We start from the raw sequence: 25,587 nt of genomic DNA on the forward strand, positions 1-25,587 counted from the left end.
TAAATACCTGTAACTCCTATGACTTTTGTCACTGCCCGGCAATTGTGCTGCAAAACACACAAGCAGCGTGGACATTTGGCAACCTTGCTCAAATTCCAAACTTTGCCATCTTGGGTGATGACCGAATTACTGAATACTCTTTTAACTTGAATTGGTCTACCATACTTACTCATACCTTTGCTAACCATGAAAGGTTTCCGAATCCTGACCCAATCACCAACACAAAAATGTATGCTCTTTTGTTTTCCATTTCTTGTTATACCACATTGCAGACTTACTCTGTTTGCAACTAACTTTGTTCGCAACTTCCTGAATATTAACTACATCCTCTCCCAAACTTTTAAATTTTTCTTTAAACCACCAAGGACAAATGTCTGATGCAGGATCTCTACCTTTAAGTAATTTGAAAGGGCTAATCTCCGTGGTGGTATGAGGAGTTATGCGATAGGTCCAAAGTTTCTGTCTAAGTACGTTCAACCAATTACCTTTCTCCTTAATGGCATCAGCAACAAAACCCTTCAACACTCGGTTAAAGCGTTCAACTTGTCCGTTCTCATGTGGTTCATAAAGAGATGTACACATATGTTTGATATTGCAAGATTGTAAAAACGATTTCATTTCAGAGGAGACTAATTGCACGCCATTATCCGACACTAACACAGAAGGGCAACCTTCTCTTGCAAAAACTTCTTTGAAAAAGGATATAACAACATCAGATGTGATTTTAGCAACAAATTTCACCTCTGGCCATTTCGAATGATAATCTATCATTACTAATGCAAAACGTGAAGTTTCTGGTGGTAATACATGGAAAGGACCTGAAATATCAAAAGCTATTTTATTCCAAGGAAACTCTGGCCATTTCACTGTTTTGAGGGGTGGAATATGCAACTTTAGCATCTTATCGTTAGTACAACACTCATTACACTCTCTAACTGTACGGTCAACAAATCGGTCTATTCCTGGCCACCAAAAATTTAACCTTATGAGACGCTTCAAGGCAGAGATCCCCGGATGAGTCTTGTGTGCTAACTTGAGTATTAGTTCTTGTACTCCATTTGGCGGAATACATTTTCCAGATTTGAAGAACAAACCATTTTCATACAATAACTCATCTGCTACGTTATAAAATGGCAGTAAATCATCTCTGACATTAGCTTTGTTCGGCCAACCCTCTAGGAGATATTTCTTTAACATAACAAATTTCTCATCACCATCTTGACATTCCATCCAAAACTGTTCAGAGATATCCTGATACTGAGGAGAAACAAAATCCGATAATCCCAAAACAAAATCAACTTCTCTGAGTCCATTAACATTGTCAACCTTATTTTCACAAGGAAGACGTGACAAGCAGTATGCAGTAACATTTTTCTTTCCAGGAATATACTCTACTGTAAAATTGTATTCCTGTAACCTTGAAGTCAGCCGCGCAATCCTTGCTGTCGAGTTCCAACCACCACCAACTGATAATATATGCACCAATGGCTTATGATCGGTTCTCAGGATAAACTTGCTGCCCCAAATGTAAATTCTATTGTGTTCAATGGCCCACACACAGGAAAGTAACTCTCGTTCAATAACTGCATACCTGCACTCCGTCTCATTCAAAGTCCTAGAAGAGAAAGCCACATTCCATTCTGACTCACCATCCACCTGAGATAACACACACCCAAGACCATACAAGCTTGCATCAGTGGTGATTATGCATTTCTTGCCAATCCTAAAAGGTTTCAAAGTTGGAGAATTTACAATATCATGCTTAATATCAATGAAAGCCTTTTCTTGTTCAGCCTCCCACACAAATGCATTACTTTGCCTCAGCAATTTTCTTAACGGCTCCCTTTTGGTAGCAAAGTTGACAACAAATTTACTGTAATATTCACACATGCCTGAAAAGGAAAGCAACTGTTCCTTGTTGCTTGGGGCTGGAGCACTGAGAATAGCATCAACATTAGATTTTTTAGGAATTAAACCTTCCCCCGATAATGTATGGCCCAAATATTCAACCGATTTCTTAAAAAGCTTGCATTTATGTGCTTTTAGGGTAAGACCACACTTCTCTAACCTACTACATACATCGCTTAAGTGTGAAGCATGTTCTGCCTCATTTTTGGAGAAAATCAAGATATCATCTTGGAAACACTTGACAAACATATCAAGATCTCTAAAAATGTGGAACATAACCTGTTGGAAAACAGAGGCGGCGGATGCCAAACCAAAAGGCATCCTTCTGCATTGGAAGAGTCCCATAGGAGTAATGAAGGCTGTATATTTTTTGGAATCTTCAGTAAGCTCAATTTGATGGTACGCCGACCTAAGATCTAAAGTGGAGAAGATTTGCGCACCATCAAAAAGAGAAACAAGCTCATTAATGTTGGGAAGGGGATGACAATCTATAATAAAGTTGGAGTTAAGTGCCCTCATATCCATGCAGGCCCTTAATTTCTGGTCAGGCTTACGCACTAAAACGATGGGCGAAACCCATTCTGACAACTCAATGGGTTCTATAATGTTGTCCTTTAGCAGGTCATTCAATATTTCCTTTAATTCATTTCTGACATTTAGGGGAACTCCTCTTAGTTTTTGTTTAACTGGAATTGCTCCTTCCTTCAACACAATTTTATGTGCAAAGTTTTTCAATTTACCTAATTGGTGGCAGAAAACGTTATCAAACTTTTTGCTCCAACATGAGATATCATTCTTCTCTTCATCACTATAGCAAATAGCATTGATAATTTCTTGCTCACCGCACAAAGAGTAACCTGGATATTGATGTACTAGGACTGGATGATGTGCTGTTCAATAAACCTACTTCTGACTACAAGCTTTCCTGGATTATTACAAAATTTGGCGAAGAGGACAACCTTACTCCAGCCATCTACAGCACAGGAGCGGAGTTTGAACCCATTTTTGCCTTTCTGGATTTATTTGGACTTTTCTTCATATTGGATTAACTGCTTACTCTTAAAGGAATTTATTTACGCACTATTGCTTACAAGGAACCTTCTTTTCTCTAAGGATTTTTGCTCTGCTGGCCTTGGGAGAAGTATTTTCGTGGCATTTTACTATATTTTCCCGTGTGCATCTTTCAAATTGCTTGTTACCTGTAACGCGCTGCCAGCGTTCTCGTGCTCTGGTGACATCGTGCACTACAAGCTGCCTGGATTCCGACTGCGTCCCCTTGGTAACGTATTGCGTCTGTGAAAAGAACAGCGCCGATGCTTGTTACCTAGCAGCTTACAACAACAAAGAACGAGTCACGCAGCATCAGTGAATACCATCAAGCAGCGTAGGAACGTCACACTGACGTCATCACGCACGTTACGTATCTCACGCAACGTGCCTCCATTTTGTTTCTTCCTTGTTTCTGTGTTGCTTAGCAACTTCTACACAGAAGTCACTTCATTTCATCGTGAACTTTTACACATTTTTCAGCGCTTTGTTATTTTACTCCCAGACATTAGCGCTTACGAGTATCATCGCATTTAACGTTTGGACTGTTGTTTTAAAGCCACTAAAGCACTCCGTGTCGCCACAACCTGTCTGAAATCATCAAAGCATCTCACTTCACTACAGCCTGGTTGAAATAGACAGACAACGTGGATTATTTCTCCTGCTTAACTTACTTAAGTACATTAATGATTCAGAATGCTTATTCTGTTCCATATTTTCAAAAGTTCTTATTTTACATTGATTTAGTTACATATTGATTATTTATTCTACTATTTATTTTAATCGATTACAAATTATAGCAATGCAGTTCGATCCTCCTGCTACATTTTTACAGATCAAGGGTGATCCTCCCATGCCTTGGTCAAGATGGAAGGAAGAATTTTTCAACTATATGAAAGCTATTGATGGGGAACGTATGGGGGCAGAAAGAAAAAAAAGTATTCTTTTACATTGCTTAGGCTCTGAGGGTCAAGAGATCTTTAGAACTTTGCCTCAATTTTCTGCTCCTGGTGGGAGTGGTGATACTGTGAATGTTTATACTGAGGCTATTGGTAGGTTAGAGAAAAGATTCAAACCTACAGCTAATATCGCTTTAAATCGTTTTAAATTTTACACCAGAGCACAAAAACAAGAGGAATCTTTTGATGATTTTCTTACTGCTTTAAGAGCCCTAACCTTGCATTGTAATTTTGGAGCCATGTCTGATGAAATGATGCGTGATCAGATCATTGTTCATGTTAAGAACAAAAAGGTTCAAGATAAATTATGGTGTATAGGTGACCCTAACTTAGAAGAAACTATTGCCATCGCCAAATCCACAGAAATGTCAGAAAAATGGATGGATATAGTGGGTAAACAGACTTCTAATTCTAATAAAACCAATACGGAAGAAGAAGTATGTATTGTTAAGACAAAAAGTGATGAAAAAAACGTTCTACCTACTCAAGCAAGAACTAAAAATTATTTTAGTGCCAATAACAGAAGGACAGATTTAAATAATAGTTCTCGGTCATGTTTTAGGTGCGGGAGTAGATCGCACATTGCTTCTTTTCAGGGTTGTCCTGCTATGAACAAAACATGTAATATTTGTAGTAAGTTGGGACATTTTAGCAATGTTTGTAGAGAAAGACGCTATAATTCTCAGTTACGTTCAGGACAATCACGTACGCCCACAAATACTTTTACTCCTACAAAAAATTCTTCAATTAGTATTGCTGATGAAGTTAAACAGGAGCTTGATCGTGGATATGTAGTTTCTATCATTCAAAGTGGATGTGTAGTGGTAACCAGTAGAAAATCTCCCAAATGTGTTTTTCATGTCTTATCTATTGCCATTGAGCTTATGGTGGATTCCGGGTCCCCATGGACAATAATTACTAAGGAATATTACAATGAAAAATTACTAAGTGTATGTGATATTTCTAACTTACAACCATCAGATATATTAGCAGAAGGATTCAATGGGTATAAGATTGATATTGAAGGATTTCTTAATGTTCCATTATATTTTAGAGGAAGGTCAGCTCAAATCAAATTATACATTGCTGTGAAAGGAGTCAATGTACTGGGGTGGCATGACCAATGGGAACTTGGCATCAAACTAAATCCACGTGCCAAGGACCCCATCTCTTTGTGCAGTGAGCAAGAAATGATCAATGCTATTTGCTATAATGATGAAGAGAAGAATGATATCTCATGTTGGAGCAACAAGTTTGATAAAGTTTTCTGCGACCAATTAGGTAAATTGAAAAACTTTGCACATAAAATTGTGTTGAAGGAAGGAGCAATTCCAGTTAAATAAAAACTAAGAGGAGTTCCCCTAAATGTCAGAAATGAATTAAAGGAAATATTGAATGACCTGCTAAAGGACAACATTATAGAACCCATTGAGTCGTCAGAATGGGTTTCGCCCATCGTTTTAGTGCGTAAGCCTGACCAGAAATTAAGGGTCTGCATTGATCTGAGGGCACTTAACTCCAACATTATTATAGATTGTCATCCCCTTCCCAACATTAATGAGCTTGTTTCTCTTTTTGATGGTGCGCAAATCTTCTCCACTTTAGATCTTAGGTCGGCGTACCATCAAATTGAGCTTACTGAAGATTCCAAAAAATATACAGCCTTCATTACTCCTATGGCACTCTTCCAATACAGAAGGATGCCTTTTGGTTTGGCATCCGCCGCCTCTGTTTTCCAACGGGTTATGTTCCAAATGTTTAGAGATCTTGATATGTTTGTCAAGTGTTTCCAAGATGATATCTTGATTTTCTCAAAAAATGAGGCAGAACATGCTTCACACTTAAGCGATGTATGTAGTAGGTTAGAGAAGTGTGGTCTTACCCTAAAAGCACATAAATGCAAGCTTTTTAAGAAATCGGTTGAATATTTGGGCCATACATTATCGGGGGAAGGTTTAATTCCTAAACAATCTAATGTTGATGCTATTCTCAGTGCTCCAGCCCCAAGCAACAAGGAACAGTTGCTTTCCTTTTCAGGCATGTGTGAATATTACAGTAAATTTGTTGTCAACTTTGCTACCAAAAGGGAGCCGTTAAGAAAATTGCTGAGGCAAAGTAATGCATTTGTGTGGGAGGCTGAACAAGAAAAGGCTTTCATTGATATTAAGCATGATATTGTAAATTCTCCAACTTTGAAACCTTTTAGGATTGGCAAGAAATGCATAATCACCACTGATGCAAGCTTGTATGGTCTTGGGTGTGTGTTATCTCAGGCGGATGGTGAGTCAGAATGGAATGTGGCTTTCTCTTCTAGGACTTTGAATGAGACGGAGCGCAGGTATGCAGTTATTGAACAAGAGTTACTTTCCTGTGTGTGGGCCATTGAACACTATAGAATTTACATTTGGGGCAGCAAGTTTATCCTGAGAACCGATCGTAAGCCATTGGTGCATATATTATCAGTTGGTGGTGGTTGGAACTCGACAGCAAGGATTGCGCGGCTGACTTCAAGGTTACAGGAATACAATTTTACAGTAGAGTATATTCCTGGAAAGAAAAATGTTACTGCAGACTGCTTGTCACGTCTTCCCTGTGAAAATAAGGTTGACAATGTTAATGTACTTGGAGAAGTTGATTTTGTTTTGGGATTATCGGATTTTGTTTCTCCTCAGTATCAGGATATCTCTGAACAGTTTTGGATGGAATGTCAAGATGGTGATGAGAAATTTGTTATGTTAAAGAAATATCTCCTAGAGGGTTGGCCGAACAAAGCTAATGTCAGTGATGATTTACTGCCATTTTATAACGTAGCAGATGAGTTATGGTATGAAAATGGTTTGTTCTTCAAATCTGGAAAATGTATTCAGCCAAATGGAGTACAAGAACTAATACTCAAGTTAGCACACAAGACTCATCCAGGGATCTCTGCCATGAAGCGTCTCATAAGGTTAAATTTTTGGTGGGCAGGAATAGACAGATTTGTTGACCGTACAGTTAGAGAGTGTAATGAGTGTTGTACTAACGATAAGATGCTAAAGTTGCATATTCCACCCCTCAAAACAGTGAAATGGCCAGAGTTTCCTTGGAATAAAATAGCTTTTGATATTTCAGGTCCTTTCCATGTATTACCAGAAGCTTCACATTTTGCATTAGTAATGATAGATTATCATTCGAAATGGCCAGAGGTGAAATTTGTTGCTAAAATCACATCTGATGTTGTTATATCCTTTTTCAAAGAAGTTTTTGCAAGAGAAGGTTGCCCTTCTGTGTTAGTGTCGGATAATGGCGTGCAATTAGTCTCCTCTGAAATGAAATCGTTTTTACAATCTTGCAATATCAAACATATGTGTACATCTCTTTATGAACCACATGAGAACGGACAAGTTGAACGCTTTAACCGAGTGTTGAAGGGTTTTGTTGCTGATGCCATGAAGGAGAAAGGTAATTGGTTGAACGTACTTAGACAGAAACTTTGGACCTATCGCATAACTCCTCATACCACCACAGAGATTAGCCCTTTCAAATTACTTAAAGGTAGAGATCCTGCTTCAGACATTTGCCCTTGGTGGTTTAACCCCTTAAGTGCTAATGACAAGGGTAACTCGTCATGGAGTTTCCATTGATTTCAATGGAAATTACATGGGAATGTTGGGCATGACTTAGCATCCAAGTGGTTAAAGAAAAATGTAAAAGTTTGGGAGAGGATGTAGTTAATATTCAGGAAGTTGCGAACAAAGTTAGTTGCAAACAGAGTAAGTCTGCAATGTGGTATAACAAGAAATGGAAAACAAAAGAGCATAATTTGTGTGTTGGTGATTGGGTCAGGATTCGGAAACCTTTCATGGTTAGCAAAGGTATGAGTAAGTATGGTAGACCAATTCAAGTTAAAAGAGTATTCAGTAATTCGGTCATCACCCAAGATGGCAAAGTTTGGAATTTGAGCAAGGTTGCCAAATGTCCAACACAAGATGTTGTACATTTCCGGTCTCAAGGTAATTTCAATCAAGGCTACAGTTCCAATGGTGGAACTGGTTCAGATTCTTTTCCTGATTGAAGTTCTCTCTCCGATTCAGTAGCATCAAGAATCAAAGATGATATACATGTCAGAAAAAGACCCACTGCTTTACAAGATTTTGTATGATATCTTAATTTCGTTTATTTACATAAAGGGGGAGGTGTGTTATATTCTATTATTGTTTAAGTTATTGATACTTGTATTCTGTCTCTTTAAATGCATGTGCCACGTTGTGTTTCTTTCTACATTCCATATTCTCAACAGAGCTTTGCTCATACAGCATTCTGTACTGCCTGTCAGTTGTAACCTGGATATTGATGTACTAGGACTGGATGCTGTGCTGTTCAATAAACCTACTTCTGACTACAAGCTTTCCTGGATTATTACACAGCGCCCTTTTAAAAATAATGTTGTAGGGAGATACCTTCCTCTGAGCTCTTTTGGAGCAATGGATGAAGGAAGGGGGGGGGATAGGTTTATAAGGGCTCACTAGCCTTGCTTTCTCAATGCAGTTTAGGCCACATATTATGCACTACCACTTTAAAAAATAACCGACTATCACACCAATTTATCCTATAATTCCCTTAGGACCAGGGCCCAACCTTAACAAAAAATGATTGTAAATGTATGTCGGAAAACTGTGAGAAGGTGGAAAATACCTCCTGATTGAATCTGCAGTTCACGGTACACCATCCGATTTGCATGAGTCCCTGGGAGGAGATGAGAACCTCATAAAGCCATTTTCCTGATTGAAAAAAAAAGGAATTAGTTGCAGAAACAGACAAATTTTTAGTGACACTTGATACAAACACCAATGTAACATACAAGAATAGCAACTTGACTAGAAGATGTCCAAACATAACTCGCAGTTTGAAGGAGATCTATGGTTACAAGAATATAAATCAGCACAGCCATGTGAATCGTCTCTGTCCAGGAATAATAGTATGGCCTTACATAATTTAAAATAATATAGACAAGAGTGACATTAAAGGGAGAAGCATGAATAAAAGCACTGGTCAAGGTCTTTCACATCACCATCACTATTTGTAATTACACAAATAACAAGCATTGAAAATGCAATTGGTCTCGCCTTTCATTAAGTTAAAGCCATTTGCTTTGCTAATGGTATTGTATAGCAAAGCAAATGGCTTTAATTTAATGAAAGGCAAGACCTATTGCATTTTTAATTCATTAAGTATGGCTAGATGGAGAGCTCTATTCCTCAGCAGATTGGCTTGGTACACTGTCTGGTGATTAATGTACGACCTGACCTCAGTTTTTTGGCCGTCATCCTTTCCGGTTGTATGGGTTGCTGATAGTAGAGTCGATGTTGAGCCGTGGACATGAGCCACTCTGGGAAATCAAGAGCCTACTTTTCTTCAAGTCGGTAACCCTGGAGACCGAAATACCTAACCGACAGAGGAAGCCTGATATTGAGAAGGCATGTTCTGCCCTATACCCCAAATTGGCTGGTATAGTGGCTCCCTCGAAAGGTACTCCAGACACTTGCCAGGCTTATAAGGCCCAAGACTCTATAGTGTCCATCTCTCCTGGGTTCCTATGCGCTCCCTTTGTCGCATCTGGAGAACTAAGTGACCGAAATCAAACCCAAATAAAGGCTGAATCCCTGGCCTCAAGCTGCACCCAGGCCACCAGCAACTAGCCCCGACAAGACTGAGCCCCTGATCTCCTCCCACACTGGTGTAATGCATACCCCTGTCGCCCCCTCCCACTACAAGAACACCCCTCAACTCCCATCGCCTACACAATGAGAGGAGGGTGTCACCAGCGGACTCGCAATTGACGGGAGCACAGTATACGGCAGCACCCACGACAAGGGCTCCGAAATAAAAGAGGGCACACACACACACATGTGTGTGACATCAATGGAGACAACACGAGCCCTAAGCACAAGAGGAGGGCTCAGAAATAAAAGAGGGCACACACACCCGTGTGTTGACATCAACAGAGACAACCAACGCCCTGAAAACACGAGGACTCAAAAATAAAAGCGGGCACAGAGAGCAATGCGTGCGAACTCAGGAGAGATAGCACACGCCTGAAAACAGAACACGCTCTAAGAAATAAAAGAGGGCACACACAGCCGTGTGTGTGCCACCAACGGAGACAACACGCGCCCATAAAATACAACAAGGGCTCAGAAAAAAAAGCATTTGTAATGCAATAGGTCTCGCCTTTAGGATCTTATATGTATTTAGCTATGCAGCACATTTGCCTGGGTACTAAAACATTTACTGTTCTTTAACATGGAGGCAAAATGAGTGCGACAGCGGTGCCTGCTACATGACAGCTGTGTAGGGCCCTGGTGCGACAGTGGTGCCTGCTACATGACAGCTGTGGAGGGCCCTAGTGGGACAGCAGTGCCTGCTACATGACAGCTGTGGAGGGCCCTAGTGCAACAGACGTGCCTGCTATATGACAGCTGTGGAGGACCCTAATGTGACAGTGGTGCCTTCTACATGACAGCTGTGGACGGTCCTAGTGTGACAGCTGTGGGCGGGCCTAGTGTGACAGCGGTGCCTGCTACATAAGCCTTAGGGTGAAAGTAAAAAAACATGAGATGATCTGAATTGTTAATTACTTACTTTGCCAAGTAAACTTTTCTGAACAGCCTTCCTGCTACCACTGGCACCACTAACCAACCAGTCCACTGTTTTCCCCACAGACATTCCAACTTGTATTTTAATTGGTGGTTGAATGTTTTTTATTTCTTGTTAGGAAATCTCAGAACCACCTTCACCCAGCCTCAGTGACCAAGAGACTGAATCAGATCAGGCTTGCAAAGTGTTTTGCAGTGACTTGAAAACTATGATATTACATTTATTTATTGGTGTTTATTTGCCCCACTTGACAACTCACCATCTACTGCATGATTTGCTGATTTTAACAAAAACTATTTATTTCCAGGGCAAACCGATTACAAATTATAAAAAATATCTGCATACAAAGTGCAAAAGGCACCTGACAAAACATAACGAGCCATATTTAAGCTGTTGATTTCTATGCTCCGGCATTAAAAAGAGGAGGCAACTTTGTCCAATTTGGGATGATTACGCCCAAATTAACTAGCTGGGGAAGGGCTTTTGACTGTAGCAGGTAACAAAAACCTAAAGAACTTAAATGATATTCAGACGGGGGGAGAAAGACAAATTCCTTCATCATCATGAAAATGTTTTAGTTCACTGAGAATACACATTGAAGTTTACATAAAAGAACCGTTCTCAAAGCAACAGCTAGGCCCCAACATACAGCCATGAACCCACCTGCTTCCTCGTCTAGCTAGTATGCCCCTCGCAGTGTCCGCCAGGGTGAGTCTCACCCCTGCAACCTCTTGTTAAACAGTGAAGCGACGCCTCATAACCATGTCCTTTTCAGCAGTCTTCTAAGAGTTAATTCGTACCCACTCACTCCAACCTTCTGGCCCCTGCTTGTTGCACCTCAATTCATCTTTTGGGATTTAAAAAAATAAAACTTTTCGTGCAGACAACGCAGAGTTGTTCTTGTAGCGCTTTGACCACTGTTAAACTAAAGGCCCGCGCATCGAGGCCGTTTGGTTTGCAAAGTAGCCCATGTGCACAATGATCTCAGTAGCTCAACACGGACGAGGCAGTAACGCTCAAGACGGAATGGCACAGGTAAAAGGCAATAGGTAAAACATGAACAATGATTATGTGACCTTAAGTAAGAGGTAAAACCCTTCTTCACGCTCTGTCCTAGAACTTCCCAAGTGCCGCGCACGTGTGCATTACACAACTTCAAACAACAAAGAGTAAACAAGAGAATTACGGCAGTAAAGGGTTGATAATTTAGTTTAGGGGGGCGGGCATGGCTCCAAGAGTCTGTTCAGTTCTACAGATCTAGCCCAGTGAAAATGGTAGAAGAGGGCCGGATGGGAGGCATGGTGTTGGGAGTCGTCTGAGCTATTCTTCCCTGACAGGCCATTTCCTAGGGGGTCATTGATCCACGGGGCTGTTTGTTAGTTGAGGCTCTTTTTTGTGGCTAATCAGTGCGAGGGTAGCCATTGTTCAGAGTTGCCCATTCGGGAGGCGGGGACAGAGAGTAAAGAACAGTGGGGATAAAGTTAGGCGCTTTAAAGGCAGGGAGTGCTACATACTGTATGAAGGTAAAGCAAATTATACAACCTCTTCTCTACAGCACTCTCTACCAAAAGGAAGAGTTGACGCGGAAGGTGCATTAAGGAGGTTATCACAGAGGAGGGTTAGGGGTGCTCTGTCGGTGGGTGGGGGGGGGATTGCTCTTGGAGTTGTGGGGTGCTCTTAGGGCGGCGAGGAGGGCTCAACATTCGGTGGATGTCTCAAATCGGGGGGGGTGACAGTATGGGTGGTTAGAAGGTAGTAACTGCATGGATGCCAATTTACTGTGAAGCAGGGGACACTCGATATAGTAACGCGTTTTGGGAAAGGCAGCTGAAACTCAGTTCATCAAAGTGAGCACTTATCAAGTGAAACATGCATGACAACTGTGTACAAAAACCGCGGGAAAAGGCTCGTGCGGCGAGGCTATTCACTATAGCTAACAACAAGGGGCTCCTCTCTGAGAGGGCGCTATATTTCACAGGGGTCCCTCCTGTTGGGCTAATGACACGAGGCTATTCTTTCTTCACTCTCATGGTCTGTTCTCTGTGGGAGGTTTAGTGACTGGAGGGACTCTGGTCTGGGGAGTACATAGCTAAGCTCTCGCAACTACATTTGTGTTCATCCAAACAAGGTACAATGACCAAAGTCAAAAATGAAGCGCAGAAGCAGGTTCTTTGATGTAAGTCTTCTTGTCACAGCAAGATGTTTAATTTTCTCCAGACTTGAGAATAATAGAGACGCCGACACGTGTTTCGTCGTGTGCGGTTGAGTCACACGACTCTTCAGGGCTGGTAATACAAAATAATGTATGCACTTGTTAACTAAACATGTTCAGCTATATACTGCATATGGTGACACTTGTGCAACCGACATGCAGTTTGTGGCGTGCGTGGATATCGCACATGGTTGGTGAAATATAGTGAAAAATACTTGCATAGTTGAGCAAGTGATTGGTCTATGGTGCTAATGTGCACGTAGTGAGTGAAATGGAGTTAAAAGACCCATGTGTGGTCATGTGTCACTCGTACACAGTGGTCCTAAAATTTAGAGGGTGTTCATAGTGATGGTGAGTGAAACGTGAAATGTCAGAAACATTCTATCTTAATAAAATACTCGAATTAGTTCTGCTAACATTTCCTTCATTTGCAAGCCTCCTTATGAGTCCCCTTTTTTCTTTCTTCCGTATTTTTCCCCCACTGTATTTTAGCTCGATACAGAGCTTTCAGAGGTCCAGACTTACTCCATCCACATATTGGAATTGGAGTGGAAGGTAATGTCTATTATGCTTTGAATAATAGGTTTTGCATGTTTTGTGCTCTCTGGATCTTGAACACGTATAGGCACCTGTATCACCGCCATACCAAGAAGTCACACACAGACCTCCGCACGTATTTTATTAAGATAGAATGTTTCTGACATTTCACGTTTCACTCACCATCACTATGAACACCCTCTAAATTTTAGGACCACTGTGTACGAGTGACACATGACCACACATGGGTCTTTTAACTCCATTTCACTCACTACGTGCACATTAGCACCATAGACCAATCACTTGCTCAACTATGCAAGTATTTTTCACTATATTTCACCAACCATGTGCGATATCCACGCACGCCACAAACTGCATGTCGGTTGCACAAGTGTCACCATATGCAGTATATAGCTGAACATGTTTAGTTAACAAGTGCATACATTATTTTGTATTACCAGCCCTGAAGAGTCGTGTGACTCAACCGCACACGACGAAACACGTGTCGGCGTCTCTATTATTCTCAAGTCTGGAGAAAATTAAACATCTTGCTGTGACAAGAAGACTTACATCAAAGAACCTGCTTCTGCGCTTCATTTTTGACTTTGGTCATTGTACCTTGTTTGGATGAACACAAATGTAGTTGCGAGAGCTTAGCTATGTACTAATGTTTTGTCTTTTGACTTGTTTGGACGGTTAAGGGTGTTTTGCCGTCTGCTCTTCACGCACTACATGAACGACTATCTTGCTTCTCACACACTTTGTAACGTATTAACCCAGGTAGCGCGCCCCTCTAGTCCTATTTTCTAAAAACCCCCGTGTCACGAGAATTCTGGTCTGGGGAGTACTCGAGCATGGAGCCTATACATGGGTGCCAACCCTCACCCCAGTTCACCCACCCCGCAATACTTCCCATTCTCAGCCCCCGGCACTGAACTGCTCTCCGGATTCCACTCTTCTCTGCTGCCGGCACCCTGGGCCCTCCATCTGAAAAGCGCATGAACTCAACGCCGACTGACAGTCCTGCCCCGGGACAGAGGCAACCCAGCAGACGCCTGGAGACTTGCCTGCCCTGTAGCAAGGGGGCATCACTCTGCTTCACTGGGCAGACCAACACCGGAGGAGGGGTAGCCAAGTGTAACTAATCACCCATACTGTCCCCCCGCCCCCTCCAGGTGGCGCTGGGAAGAGAAAAAAACAAGCATACAAAAAAAGGGCGGCAATCACTGTGTAGGGGGTTGGCTGAATGAAATCCGCAATGTTAAATTGAAAGCAGGCTTGTAGTTCTCCAAATTAAAATAATGAAACCTGCGATGTTAAAATGAAAATGGGCTTTTAGTTAGAGGGCTCGCAGCCTCCAAATTAAAATAATAAAACCCGCAACAGTGAAAATGAAAGCGGGCGTGTAGTTAAGCCTGCAAGTGGTGTGCACGCGCTAGAAGGACAAAAAAACAAGCATACAAAAAATAAAGTGCGTCAAGCTAATACTAAACCTTCTGTGTCACGCCGCGGTAAGAGATCCAATCCCGCTGGGCGTGGCTAAAAGGAGACAGGATGGCAACACGCAGTGATTGACATGCCTTCCGTGCAATCATTGTACTGCCTTTGGCATAATTTGTGACACCAAACGACGCGTACAAATCAAAACTGAAGGCAGAGCTGAGACGAGGCTTCTGGAATCGTATTGATTCCAAGAAGCCTCGTATGATGAAAGCAGCGCATGCACTGCTTACGTCAGGCCAAGACCTAATAAATAGATTGATACAATATCTGAGAATACTTAGTATTTTAAGAGAACACATAAAAACGTAGGCATTTTAGCCCATTTCGGAGCTACATCACAATCTATTATCAAATCTTGAGTAACTGTGCTGGAGACATACTCCCGCATCCATAAGAACAGAGTCATGAGAATAGCTGGCTGAATAAGGGTATCGGGCTAGGTTCAGAAGGCAAGCTAGGTTTCGCTTCCGCAGGGTGCCACAGACACATCAAAGATCAAAGCTACACGCATGGTTCTAAACTACATACCTGAAGACCATTACACAATAATTGTTTGCAATAACTGCAAATCATCATTAATATAACTTGTTCCTCCCTAGACTACACTGATATTAGTATGTTAAAAGAAAATACATTCAAAGACGACTGCTGTGGAATCATGCACAACTAGCATGACAATTTGTGAATGTATGTTCTTATGTTTTAAGAACACATGTTAAAAGAAGGCCATCACAAATGTGTGCCACTTGCAGTTGATCATCTTTAAATGTATTTTATTATTTTTAAGAAAATATGTTAAAAGGTAGCAACCAAGGATCCAAAGTACCCACCTTCTAATGCATTTTCTTAAAGTCTAAGAAAATGGACTTCAAAATGCATGCAAAGCATGTGTGCATGCACATGCCCGGACAGCCGTCTTGAAATAGGTTAGAAAACCATTAGAAGATGGCTCGCCCCCACCGATATAGAAGTGGGCAGAACTCACACAAGAGGACTGGCAGGAGGACAAGTAGGCGCGAAGGGAGAACTTTTTCGTAAAAGAAGGAGGTGGGAGCAGGGAAAAAACGTAAAGGGAGAGAAAAAAGTCCATCTGATGCACTGCAATGCAAGGTCTGACATTAGGAGTGCAAGCCACATGCTACCCAATCAAAACAGAGAGACTAAAACAATCCTAGGCAGGACAAGCTGAGAAACAGAACAAACAGGAGGAAAGACACTGAACCGGGAGCAAGGAAGAGAGACAGACAAGAACGCCATTCAATCATGAGAAACGAGCTTAGACAAAGTCTCCTGTATATATTGTTCAAAACCGGTTTAAGAGAGAGCTGCAGCGAGACAAACAGTAGATGAGAAACAAGACTGACCAATCAAATGTCTGCTCAAGAAGATCTGAAGCAACAATGAGAATCAATTAAAATAAGGGATGAGCTCAGAGCAGAGAAACTTACTAAACGATTTTAATGTTCTAAATTCGAATCCAAATTATTGCAGAGAAAACTCACCCATTTAATGACATAACTGAAGAACATTAAGGTGTTAAAAGTATTTGGCAAATCCTTAGTGCCATTCTGAACCACTTTCAAACTAGTTTATTTGCACCTTCTATCCCTGTACTCTATTAACTTACAAACCTTTAGATATTATCACAAGACCATACATTTGTCAACCTTACATCCCTATACAGTCTACATCTACCCATTACTGGGTACGATTCCTTAGACGCATCAGAACAGTCCAACTCTGAAGTGGTCATTGTCCGTGACCCTTAGAACCCACATTCTACAATAAACTAGAGTTTAGCAAGCACTATGCTTTACTAAACACCACAATTTAGTGAGTACTACACCCCATTAGACACTACATTCTACAAGTTATTACAATTTACAAGATACTGTGCTATGTTAAACACTACACTTTGTAAAACAATGAACTAAATATGACCTTTTCTGAGGAGTTTTCTTCTTCCTGGGCACCAAACTGTGGTTTCTCTGACCCCATATCAGCCAGAACCTAACTTCAATTAATCCCGGATCGTAAATAGTGTCAGATATAGCAGAGACTAAAGCAATCATCATTCATTCTTCCATGTGTCACGGTTTAGAATGAGTGAATTCACAGAGTTTCTACTCGTTATGAACTACCATGTACAGGTTCTATCTTATGTGGACATTGTTCCTGTTCTATTTAGTATGAGTGCCTAATAGAAATTAATATAGAGGCATCTCCATCTGCATATATATTGTTAATAAAATATATCCCTGGCTCAATATTTATTGATAGTAGTTCCACATTATGTTTGTGATGAGACTTGTGCCATTGTAATTGGTGAGATTATAAAGGAAGGTTATTTCTTGGGTTGTCATTGCTGTTATTAATGACTCATATTTAAAATATGTGTTGCTTGAACGTTATCAAAATGATTTTTTTTTTTTTACCCATTTTGAGTGTTTGATGTGAATAAGGAAAAAGAGTTTTTAATTGTTCATTTGTACCACATGCAATGGCAGGTACAGTACCACATGTTGCAGTACCGTGGAGATAGCTGAACCTGAAAGGAGTCCGGCTTCATTGCCCTCCATTCAAAAAAGAAAGATATGAGCTGGACCTTGGCAGAAAACCAATTATATCATTAACCTGACTTTGACAGTAAGAAGTTCCGAATTGTGCTCTTAACTGTACGAGAAACAATCAACCTAACATTGCAGTAGGGGGAAATATTTAACTTGCTGCACGACAGATCTTCAATTTCATCTTTTACAGGTTGCACTACATCATCAGAATTCAGCCACTATCCCTATTTTAGGATCCTGCCAATATCACATGGTATCTAATAATCTTTAATACATGCCTAGCTACAAATTAATGCTGCTTACCATAGTTTTGTGTTCAGTTAAGTGCCACACCTCACCTTGGAATCACTTTGCAGCGCTCAATTTGATGGTTGTAGTTTATGTGGTGGCGTCATGTATTAATGTGTGTACCCCTGCATGTCTGTGACATATGTCTAATACTACTTAACCTGTGATTGATGTCCTCAGCCCATTCAAATGTGTATCTTCCACAACTGTAAAATGTTCTGTAACTTCGTTGCTACCAACACAAGCTCCACCAAGAAACCGGTTGCCTGTGACTAACAGTCGCTTTAGTAGCACTTTATATATGGTCAGGCATTGAGAACAAGAGCAATATCATGCTAAACAGTTGCATGGGTTTGCTCAACATAAGAGGCTGTGGCTACTGGCAAAGCAGAATAATATTCAGAAATGCATACATCCTATCTCTGGTATGATATGTCCCTGGCTGGTTTGAGGAAACTGCCAAATCCATTCTACGTCAATACCTATTCACACAGCTATACTATAGAAACGCAGTTATGGCCATGCAACACAAAAGAACAGCTACTACTAACAGACATTTTGTAAAGACCTTCGGACTGAAAGCATTACTCCTTCAGGGTACTCCATCCCCTCCCCTCCGGCATCATAGCAAATCCAATTTGGTGCTGCCAGCATGCCAACGGGTGTGTGAGGGGGGGCACTCTGAAGGGGTAATGCTTTTGACTCTACACAAATTTCAGTTCCTGTCAGTCTGCTAGATGTATCATGATCTGACAGTATCGATCACTGGGGCTAAGGGCTGTTATAAATTCTACCTGCTACATCAATGCTGTAACCACCCATAATGTTGTCTCCTTGAAGTATGAGGTTCTTCTACAGCTGTTTAGTGTCTTGAGGTGCAGAAGAGGTCACAGTGCGGAAAATAATATTTTTAAAGGCCCTGGTCCTGGTCTTCAAAGCTTTCTACAAGATCGGAGCACCTTAGATTTCAACCTTATCTCCCTCAGCGCACTTTGAGATCTTCTTCCCAACTGCTGATTACTGTCCCGAAGGTCCAACTTTCCCGGGTGGGGGCAGATCTTTTCATGCAACGGCCTCCAGGTTATGGAATAGCCTTCCTTTTGCTATCAGACAGAGCTCTGACCTCCTCATCTTTAGGAAAAGTTTGAAAACGTGGCTCTTTCAGCTGTGATTTCAGCGAGGTTGGTTTGTGCACGGTCTGATGTTATGGGGTCTACACTTGTGCTCCAGCGCCGGGACACTCCTGGGAGTAGACGTGTGCTATGCAAATATAGATCAACATAACAGGATTCCACCCAAGATCCCTAACAATGCAAATAGCTGTTCATAAATGCAGTCGTTTCTTTATAAGAATTTATTAGTATTGATTTTGTGAACCCAGAACAAGGCAGCAATAAAAAGATCACACAGCCAATGCACACGTATTTCATCCATATAACTTTTCCAAGGCTTTAAAGGAATGTATTCGGATTTATAATTCATATAAGAATTCGTATATGGTACAATCAATATTAATTTAATTTAAAAAATCATTTTAAAAAACCACTTGATTTATATTCTATGATTATGACCAATGAGCGCCAATGCCCCAAGTGGATGACAAGTAGTACTTGTATAAACAAAAATAGAGAAGAAGCCACCATAGAAACTTAACCATACAATGGGTTGAATGAACTTCTCATGTTATCAATGTTACATTTCTTCAAGGTCTTTTCACTGTAGTTCCACGGCTGGGCCTATGAATATTAATTGGCGTGTATCCTGTTTGCACTGTTTCATATTATTGTGCACATCGCTTGATAACCACAGCACAGAAGATGATCAACGTTTTCTTACAAATAGGTTAGTGTTATAAGCATTTAAGTGACATATAAACCTCTGATTGGTCTGAAACTTGATACCTTTGAACATGCAACGATGAGACTGCATTTTCTTTCTCATTTGTTATGCAAGAATTCTGTATAATAACACTTTGGTTTTGAGGGCGAGCCAGAGATTTTCCTGAACATTTTTCAGCTAGGGACACGGTCAGATTTCTTTAGGATTTTGGTTTTCATTTAGGACTTAGAATATTTCTGACTTTTGACCACTTGGCATTTGAGCCTTATTGGCATTTATTCTATATCACTTGATTCTGCAATCAGGTATTGAATGGCCCCAGTTACTTGTTTGGTACTCAGCTACTCTAATGTTTGGCCTGATGTTGGGTAAAGTGCTTTTAGAGCAAGATCAACCCCAGAGAAGAGCCACCGAAGGTACATTTTGGATGATCTGAATTTTTGGGGTGTCCTGAATTTTGGGGTATAGGGTCCTGCTCCCACATACATGAAGGGTGAGATCCGCTCTCTATTCTAAATATATTAGGGATATGCTTCTTCATGGTGCATTGTTCATATTCATACAAGGGAAAGCGATAAATATCACACGTGTGAAACACCTTGTATGCATTTCTGAGCTTGCTTCTACTCTGCTTACTGCGGATATCAGTATTTATCTTTCTGATACTTAACATCTAATATCCTTGCAGTGTCTGCTCCTCACATGAGCTATATAGTCTTGGCAAAGTGGCACGCAGAGGTGCCTGAATGGCGACCATGCACGGCTCATATGTGTTTTTGATGACAGCTGGGGTGTTTCCACGCTCTATCTGTAAAAAGATTTCACACACGTTTCAGCTGTGTTTTCAAGCTGCAGCTTCGTGTTGAAGCTAGGGCCAGTGGTATTCGTTTGGAGTCCAATCAATGGTTCAATGGAGCCTACACATTGTGCAACAAGGTCCATTCTCGATCCTTGGTTAAAGTGTGGGGAAACCAAACACTTAGCAGCATCACCCACTGCTCAGAGCACATTCAGGGCTGAAAATAGGATCCTCCTCACTTAACACCTTAACTCCAACAAAAATGTATATCCGTTCTGAGGCTATGACAAAAGGCTAAGAAACAAAACCAGAGGGGCCTGCTACCAAGTCAGTGGATTCCGAGTAAGAGAAGATTGAAAATCAATGGCCTCCCTCTAAAGCTAAAAAGGTGCACTTGGAACCAGATAAAGATTCAGTGGCACTGGCAGGAACCGATCCATATACTACTGCATTACTGCTGACCACCCTGACACCTCGAAACGTCTGTCTTTAGCAAGAAGTTGTTTGTCTCAGCCTTACAGTAAGATGGGGCTGGGTGCAGACAGATGCAATACAAATATTTAAGATGAAAACCACAGAGCAATAGAATAGAACAGGTTGAAGATTGTAAAATCAATCAAATATGTTTTTTTAAAATAGAACTTCACTCCAGAAATGCCTTTAATTGGATTGGTAAATCTATTCAGTAGTTTGAGAAAATAGTGTTTAAAAAATGTGGGTTTGAAGGAGTTAATTTATAAAGAGCCCAGCCACACAAAACATCTCTTAAGGCAGGTTTGGGCCAAGAGAAAACAAGTAGCCTCACATATGCCTCAAGTTTGAGTATGCATCCACCCAAAGGAATCCCAACATGCATTTTCTGTGCAAACAGAGTAAAGCGCACACATGTTGTACGTTCATGCTAGCTCATGCAGGCACACATTGATGGAGCAAACAACCTTGTGGAGAGAGACTACTAACCCTTGTAACAAGAGAGGCGGGTAGACCTCGAAGGTCAAAGGCCAATGGCCCAAGGCCCGGTCCCTTTCAGTAGAATTTAATGCTGCCACCACTGCAAGCCCCTCTGATTCCGGTTGGAAGACTGTAACCGTTATAAGTAGGAGGCGTGCACTTTGGGCTTCCCTTATGACATCTGAACCATGCTATGCTTTCAATCTTTTACAAAGTAGGCTGTCTGATAACGAACATCATTATCATGCTCAAGGAGTCCAAATACAAAATACAAACAGTAACACAGTGATTTTGCTAGCAGTGGGATTTAGGGCAGAATCCCATGCAGGGTAGATTCTAATCCCAACACACACATGAGGTGACACCATTTTCGAATCAACCATGACCCTGCTGGAACTGGGGTGTCTGTGAGCCTGCTGATTTTGACACTTGTAGAGAGAGCAGAGATAATGAGCAATTTGCAGTAGGAAGCACAGTTGGGAAGCTGTGTGTGACCCCAACAGCTGGGTTTTGGTGGCACAGCAAGGCCTCAGGCCTGGCACCACTGACCGATAAAGGCCCAGTAATTGACTGTAAGGGAGCTGGGATTACAGATAATGAATAATGCAGAGTGGCTGAGGCTAACAAACTGTTGACATATCACACCTGCAGTCAGGGATCCAGAGATTAGAGAGAGGGAAAATCTGAGTGATCTGCTATAAACGCACCCCTCAAACAGTATCTGCCCCATCTGAAGATCTTAGAAAGAAGAACAGCGCTCATCCACTTTAAGGCCTTTTAAAACACCCAGCACCATATATACACCACAAACTACTGCAGATGGGCGATTTCGATCATGTCCTGAGCAGAAAACGAGAGAGCTCCAGCTCAACCAATAGACCTTTATATTGCTCCTCCACAGCATTGTTGAGTGCAATGCAAAGCTTAAATTTAATAGACCTTCTGAAAACCACCCATCGTGGCAAAGCGAAGGGGTACTTATTTTCCTCGCCACTTCATGGTTCATTTTCATGAATTAAAAACACACTAACACACATGAAACAGTGAACTTCCAAGAGATGGAGAATCTAGACCACAAACTTCCTAATCATGCTCAATTGCTAGTCAAGTGGGTATGAAGTTTGTAGCATCCTCCCCAGCCCCAGAAGCTTGCAAAGGAATATGCCACTCACAGAACCCTGGATTGTACATCTTTATCCCTCAGCATACAATAACATACTGGACTCATTACATCATAACCATTAATAACCCCACCTTAACACCTCCCTGCAAGTTGCGCAATTCCTTGTTAAGTCCGCCCAGAAGTGCAAGGGTCCTAGCACACAGCCTCACAACACTACATCTTCCCTCTTATTTAATTAAAAGTACAAACAATATTCACATCATAATTTTTCAATAAGGTGTTGAGGAGCACGCACTGGTCGGCCAGATCGAGTGGTATGAGATGGCAGAGATACACTCTGATTGTGCACCAATGGCACAGGTTCTGATGCTTGATCTGATCTGTCAGGTGGGGTCGCCCCTTTCATGACTGCAGGAGCTGACAACCTTTGAGGTAGGTGCTAAAAGTGACGAGTCCCATTTGATGGACTTTCCTGAACGATGCGCCATTACCAGAAGTCCTTTGCATGTCAAAACCCTCAGAGAATAGACCTCAAACGGATTGTCTGTTTTCTGCTTTTGTTTCTGCTTGACCAGGACACAGTCACCTTCATTGAAGGCCGTTTCTTGAGCTCATCAACAATGATCAGCATATGTTTTCATCTGGCACCGAGAAGTGTCCTTGGTATAACCCTTATCAACATTCAAGGGTCGATCTACTGTCCACTGTGGCAGTTTGATATGGATGGCTCTCCCAAATAGCAAGGTGACAGGGCTCTCACCAGTTGTGGAGAGAAGAGTTGAACAACAGGCACGGTGGGTGTGACACAGGGCCTGGGTTAACTGGATTCCCTCCCTCAATGCTCGTTGAGTTACCCATTTGAGGGTACCCAAGAATTGTTCCACAACACCGTTAGCTCAGGGTCCCAGAGGTGTGCTTTTTGATGCTTGATATTTAGTCTGACCAGAAATTCCTTTAATTCTTTGTCAATGAACGACAGACCATTGTCAGATTTGAGAATGGCGGGGTTACTCCACGCTGCAAAGATGTCATCCAGCCGCTTGAATACCTTGTCATGGGTAGTTGTAACTCATTTACTACAGGAAAACGTGAATAGTCATCAACAAATACCATGAGATGATGTCTGTTTTCTAAAGGTCCAAAGAAATCAACTGCAATTCTTTCCAATGCATGTGCAGGAAGGTCAGACATTGTCAATGGGTGCTGCATCACTAAGGGAGAAAGGCAGTTACAAAGATGCCACTCTTTTAGTTCCCTCTCCACTTGTTCATCTAGGCGCAGGAACCCCACTTGGTCTTTTAGGGCTCTTTTGGTGGCTACAATGTCACAATGTCCTTCATAAGGCTAGTTCAATGACTTCCTGTCTTAGGCTCTCAGGTATGACGATTTGTGAGCATCTCAATACAACACACTCCTTGGTAACAGACAGTTCATTCTGTAAACTTCTAAACTGTTTAAATTCAACTTCATCAGTAAAAGGTCAAGCATGCTTCTTCCATGATTGAGTTAAAATGATGCGTTTGAGAATAAGCATGTTTCTATCAGCATTTGTAGCAGCAATGACCTATTCAATAAATAGGGCTGCCGGCGTGCTGGTCCTCACAATGAAGTTAACGTACTTCTCAGCTGTTTTTGATGTCACACTGTGCTGCTGTAATGGTACTTATGAAAAGTAATCAGTAATGGTACTTATGAAAAGTAAATCAGCAGGATTCTGATATTTACCCTATTTATGTACAACTGCATAGTCCTACTCTTGCAGTTGCAACCTCCACCTCTCAATGCGAGGGTCATCATGGCTTTTGGGTTTCCAGAAAAAGTGAGCAGCGAGCGCTGGGTGATCTCTAATGATAGTGAAACATTTTCTGTATAGAAATACATGAAAATATTCGCAGGCCCACACTACAGCCAGACTCTCCATCTCTGGCTGAGAATAAGCACCTTCCGTGTTAGACAGCCTTCGACTGGCATGGGCCACAACATGTCTCAGAGCATTCGGTTTACCATTATGTTGAGCAAGGATTGACCCCAGCCCAAGGGGCTTGCATTGACTGATCTCTGTATGTAATTTGGGGTCAAAATAGGCCATCTCGGTTACATTTTAAATCACACGTTTTATTCTTTTGAAGCTTTGATCACATTCAGCAGACCACTGGAAAGGGACATCTTGTATTGTCAAGTTTCTCAATGGTGCATTCACAGTAGCAAGTCACAAATGTACCTTGAGTAATAACTGGCCATGCCTAAGAATGATTGCAGCATGACGACATCTTGTGGGGAGCAGCTAGCTGACAATGCTCAAAATTTATCAGGGTCAGGAGTAATCCCCTCCAATCACAGAATAGGTGCCCAAATAATTTGATTTTGTCTTGTGAAACTCACACTTTGCTACACTTATAGTGAGAACTCCATCAGCAATTAAAAATAACTGGCACACTTAAGTTTTGTCATGGTCCATTTACGTTGTCCCAAATACCAGTATGCCATCACTTTAGTTAAAAGCATGTGCGACAGGTTGAATTATTTGACGTACAACATTCTGAAATATTGCTGCAGCTGACGACACTCCAAAACTCTACCTTTTGAATCCGAACAAACCCATGCGAGTCAAAAAAGTAATTATGTACCAGTGGTTTTCTTTCAACTCGAGTTGATAGTATCCCTTGTTCAAGAAAAGACTGAGAGGGTGAGGAGGAGAGAGCAGTCTCATTTTAGGAGTGGTGGCAAAACTAAGTAGGCATGCACTGGATTGGGCGCCTTGAAGAACGGGAATCGGCATTTGCACCAATATGGTTTTGTGTCTCATTGTCGCCCTAAATGATCATTGACTATGCAACTGTTTAGAAGCAGCCAAAGTGCATGCTTTTGTGCTTGAAGGGTTGAGGTGTGGCACAGGAGATAGGCTATTGAACTTTTAGACAGGCATGATTTTAATCAACGCACAGCTGTCTATGATAAATGTTATGGTGCTACCATTGACCTTTATTGTAATCTAGGGGCAATGTCCACATTAATTATGTTGTTTCGTGTGGTGGTTCGCCTTTATCTTTTTTTCTTCATTGCAAGTGGCCAAACCTACATGTGCCTGTCGTTACTTGGCCGATATCATGATCGCACATACAACTTCTTCACTGGCGATCCATAATAACGTTGCCAAGCCTTTCTAGGATGAACTTCACAAAAATCGACTTTGTCGTAACTGATGTTGCTTTTTG

The 25,587-nt window shown here is 41.5% G+C and overlaps 1 protein-coding gene across 3 annotated transcripts in view; it reads right to left on the reverse strand.

Moving 5' to 3' along the window:
* RNF123 (ring finger protein 123) overlaps positions 1 to 25,587 on the reverse strand; it is a 1,600,675-nt gene that overhangs the window by 1,392,009 nt on the left and 183,079 nt on the right. For all 3 annotated transcript variants that reach the window (XM_078661207.1, XM_078661208.1, XM_078661206.1), the window contains exon 7: positions 8,589 to 8,674. In XM_078661207.1, coding sequence (XP_078517333.1) covers positions 8,589 to 8,674 — 86 coding nt within the window. The remainder of the gene's footprint in view (positions 1 to 8,588; positions 8,675 to 25,587) is intronic.

This window comes from Lissotriton helveticus, chromosome 9 (genome assembly GCF_964261635.1).
Source record: "Lissotriton helveticus chromosome 9, aLisHel1.1, whole genome shotgun sequence".
Lineage (NCBI taxonomy): Eukaryota > Metazoa > Chordata > Amphibia > Caudata > Salamandridae > Lissotriton > Lissotriton helveticus.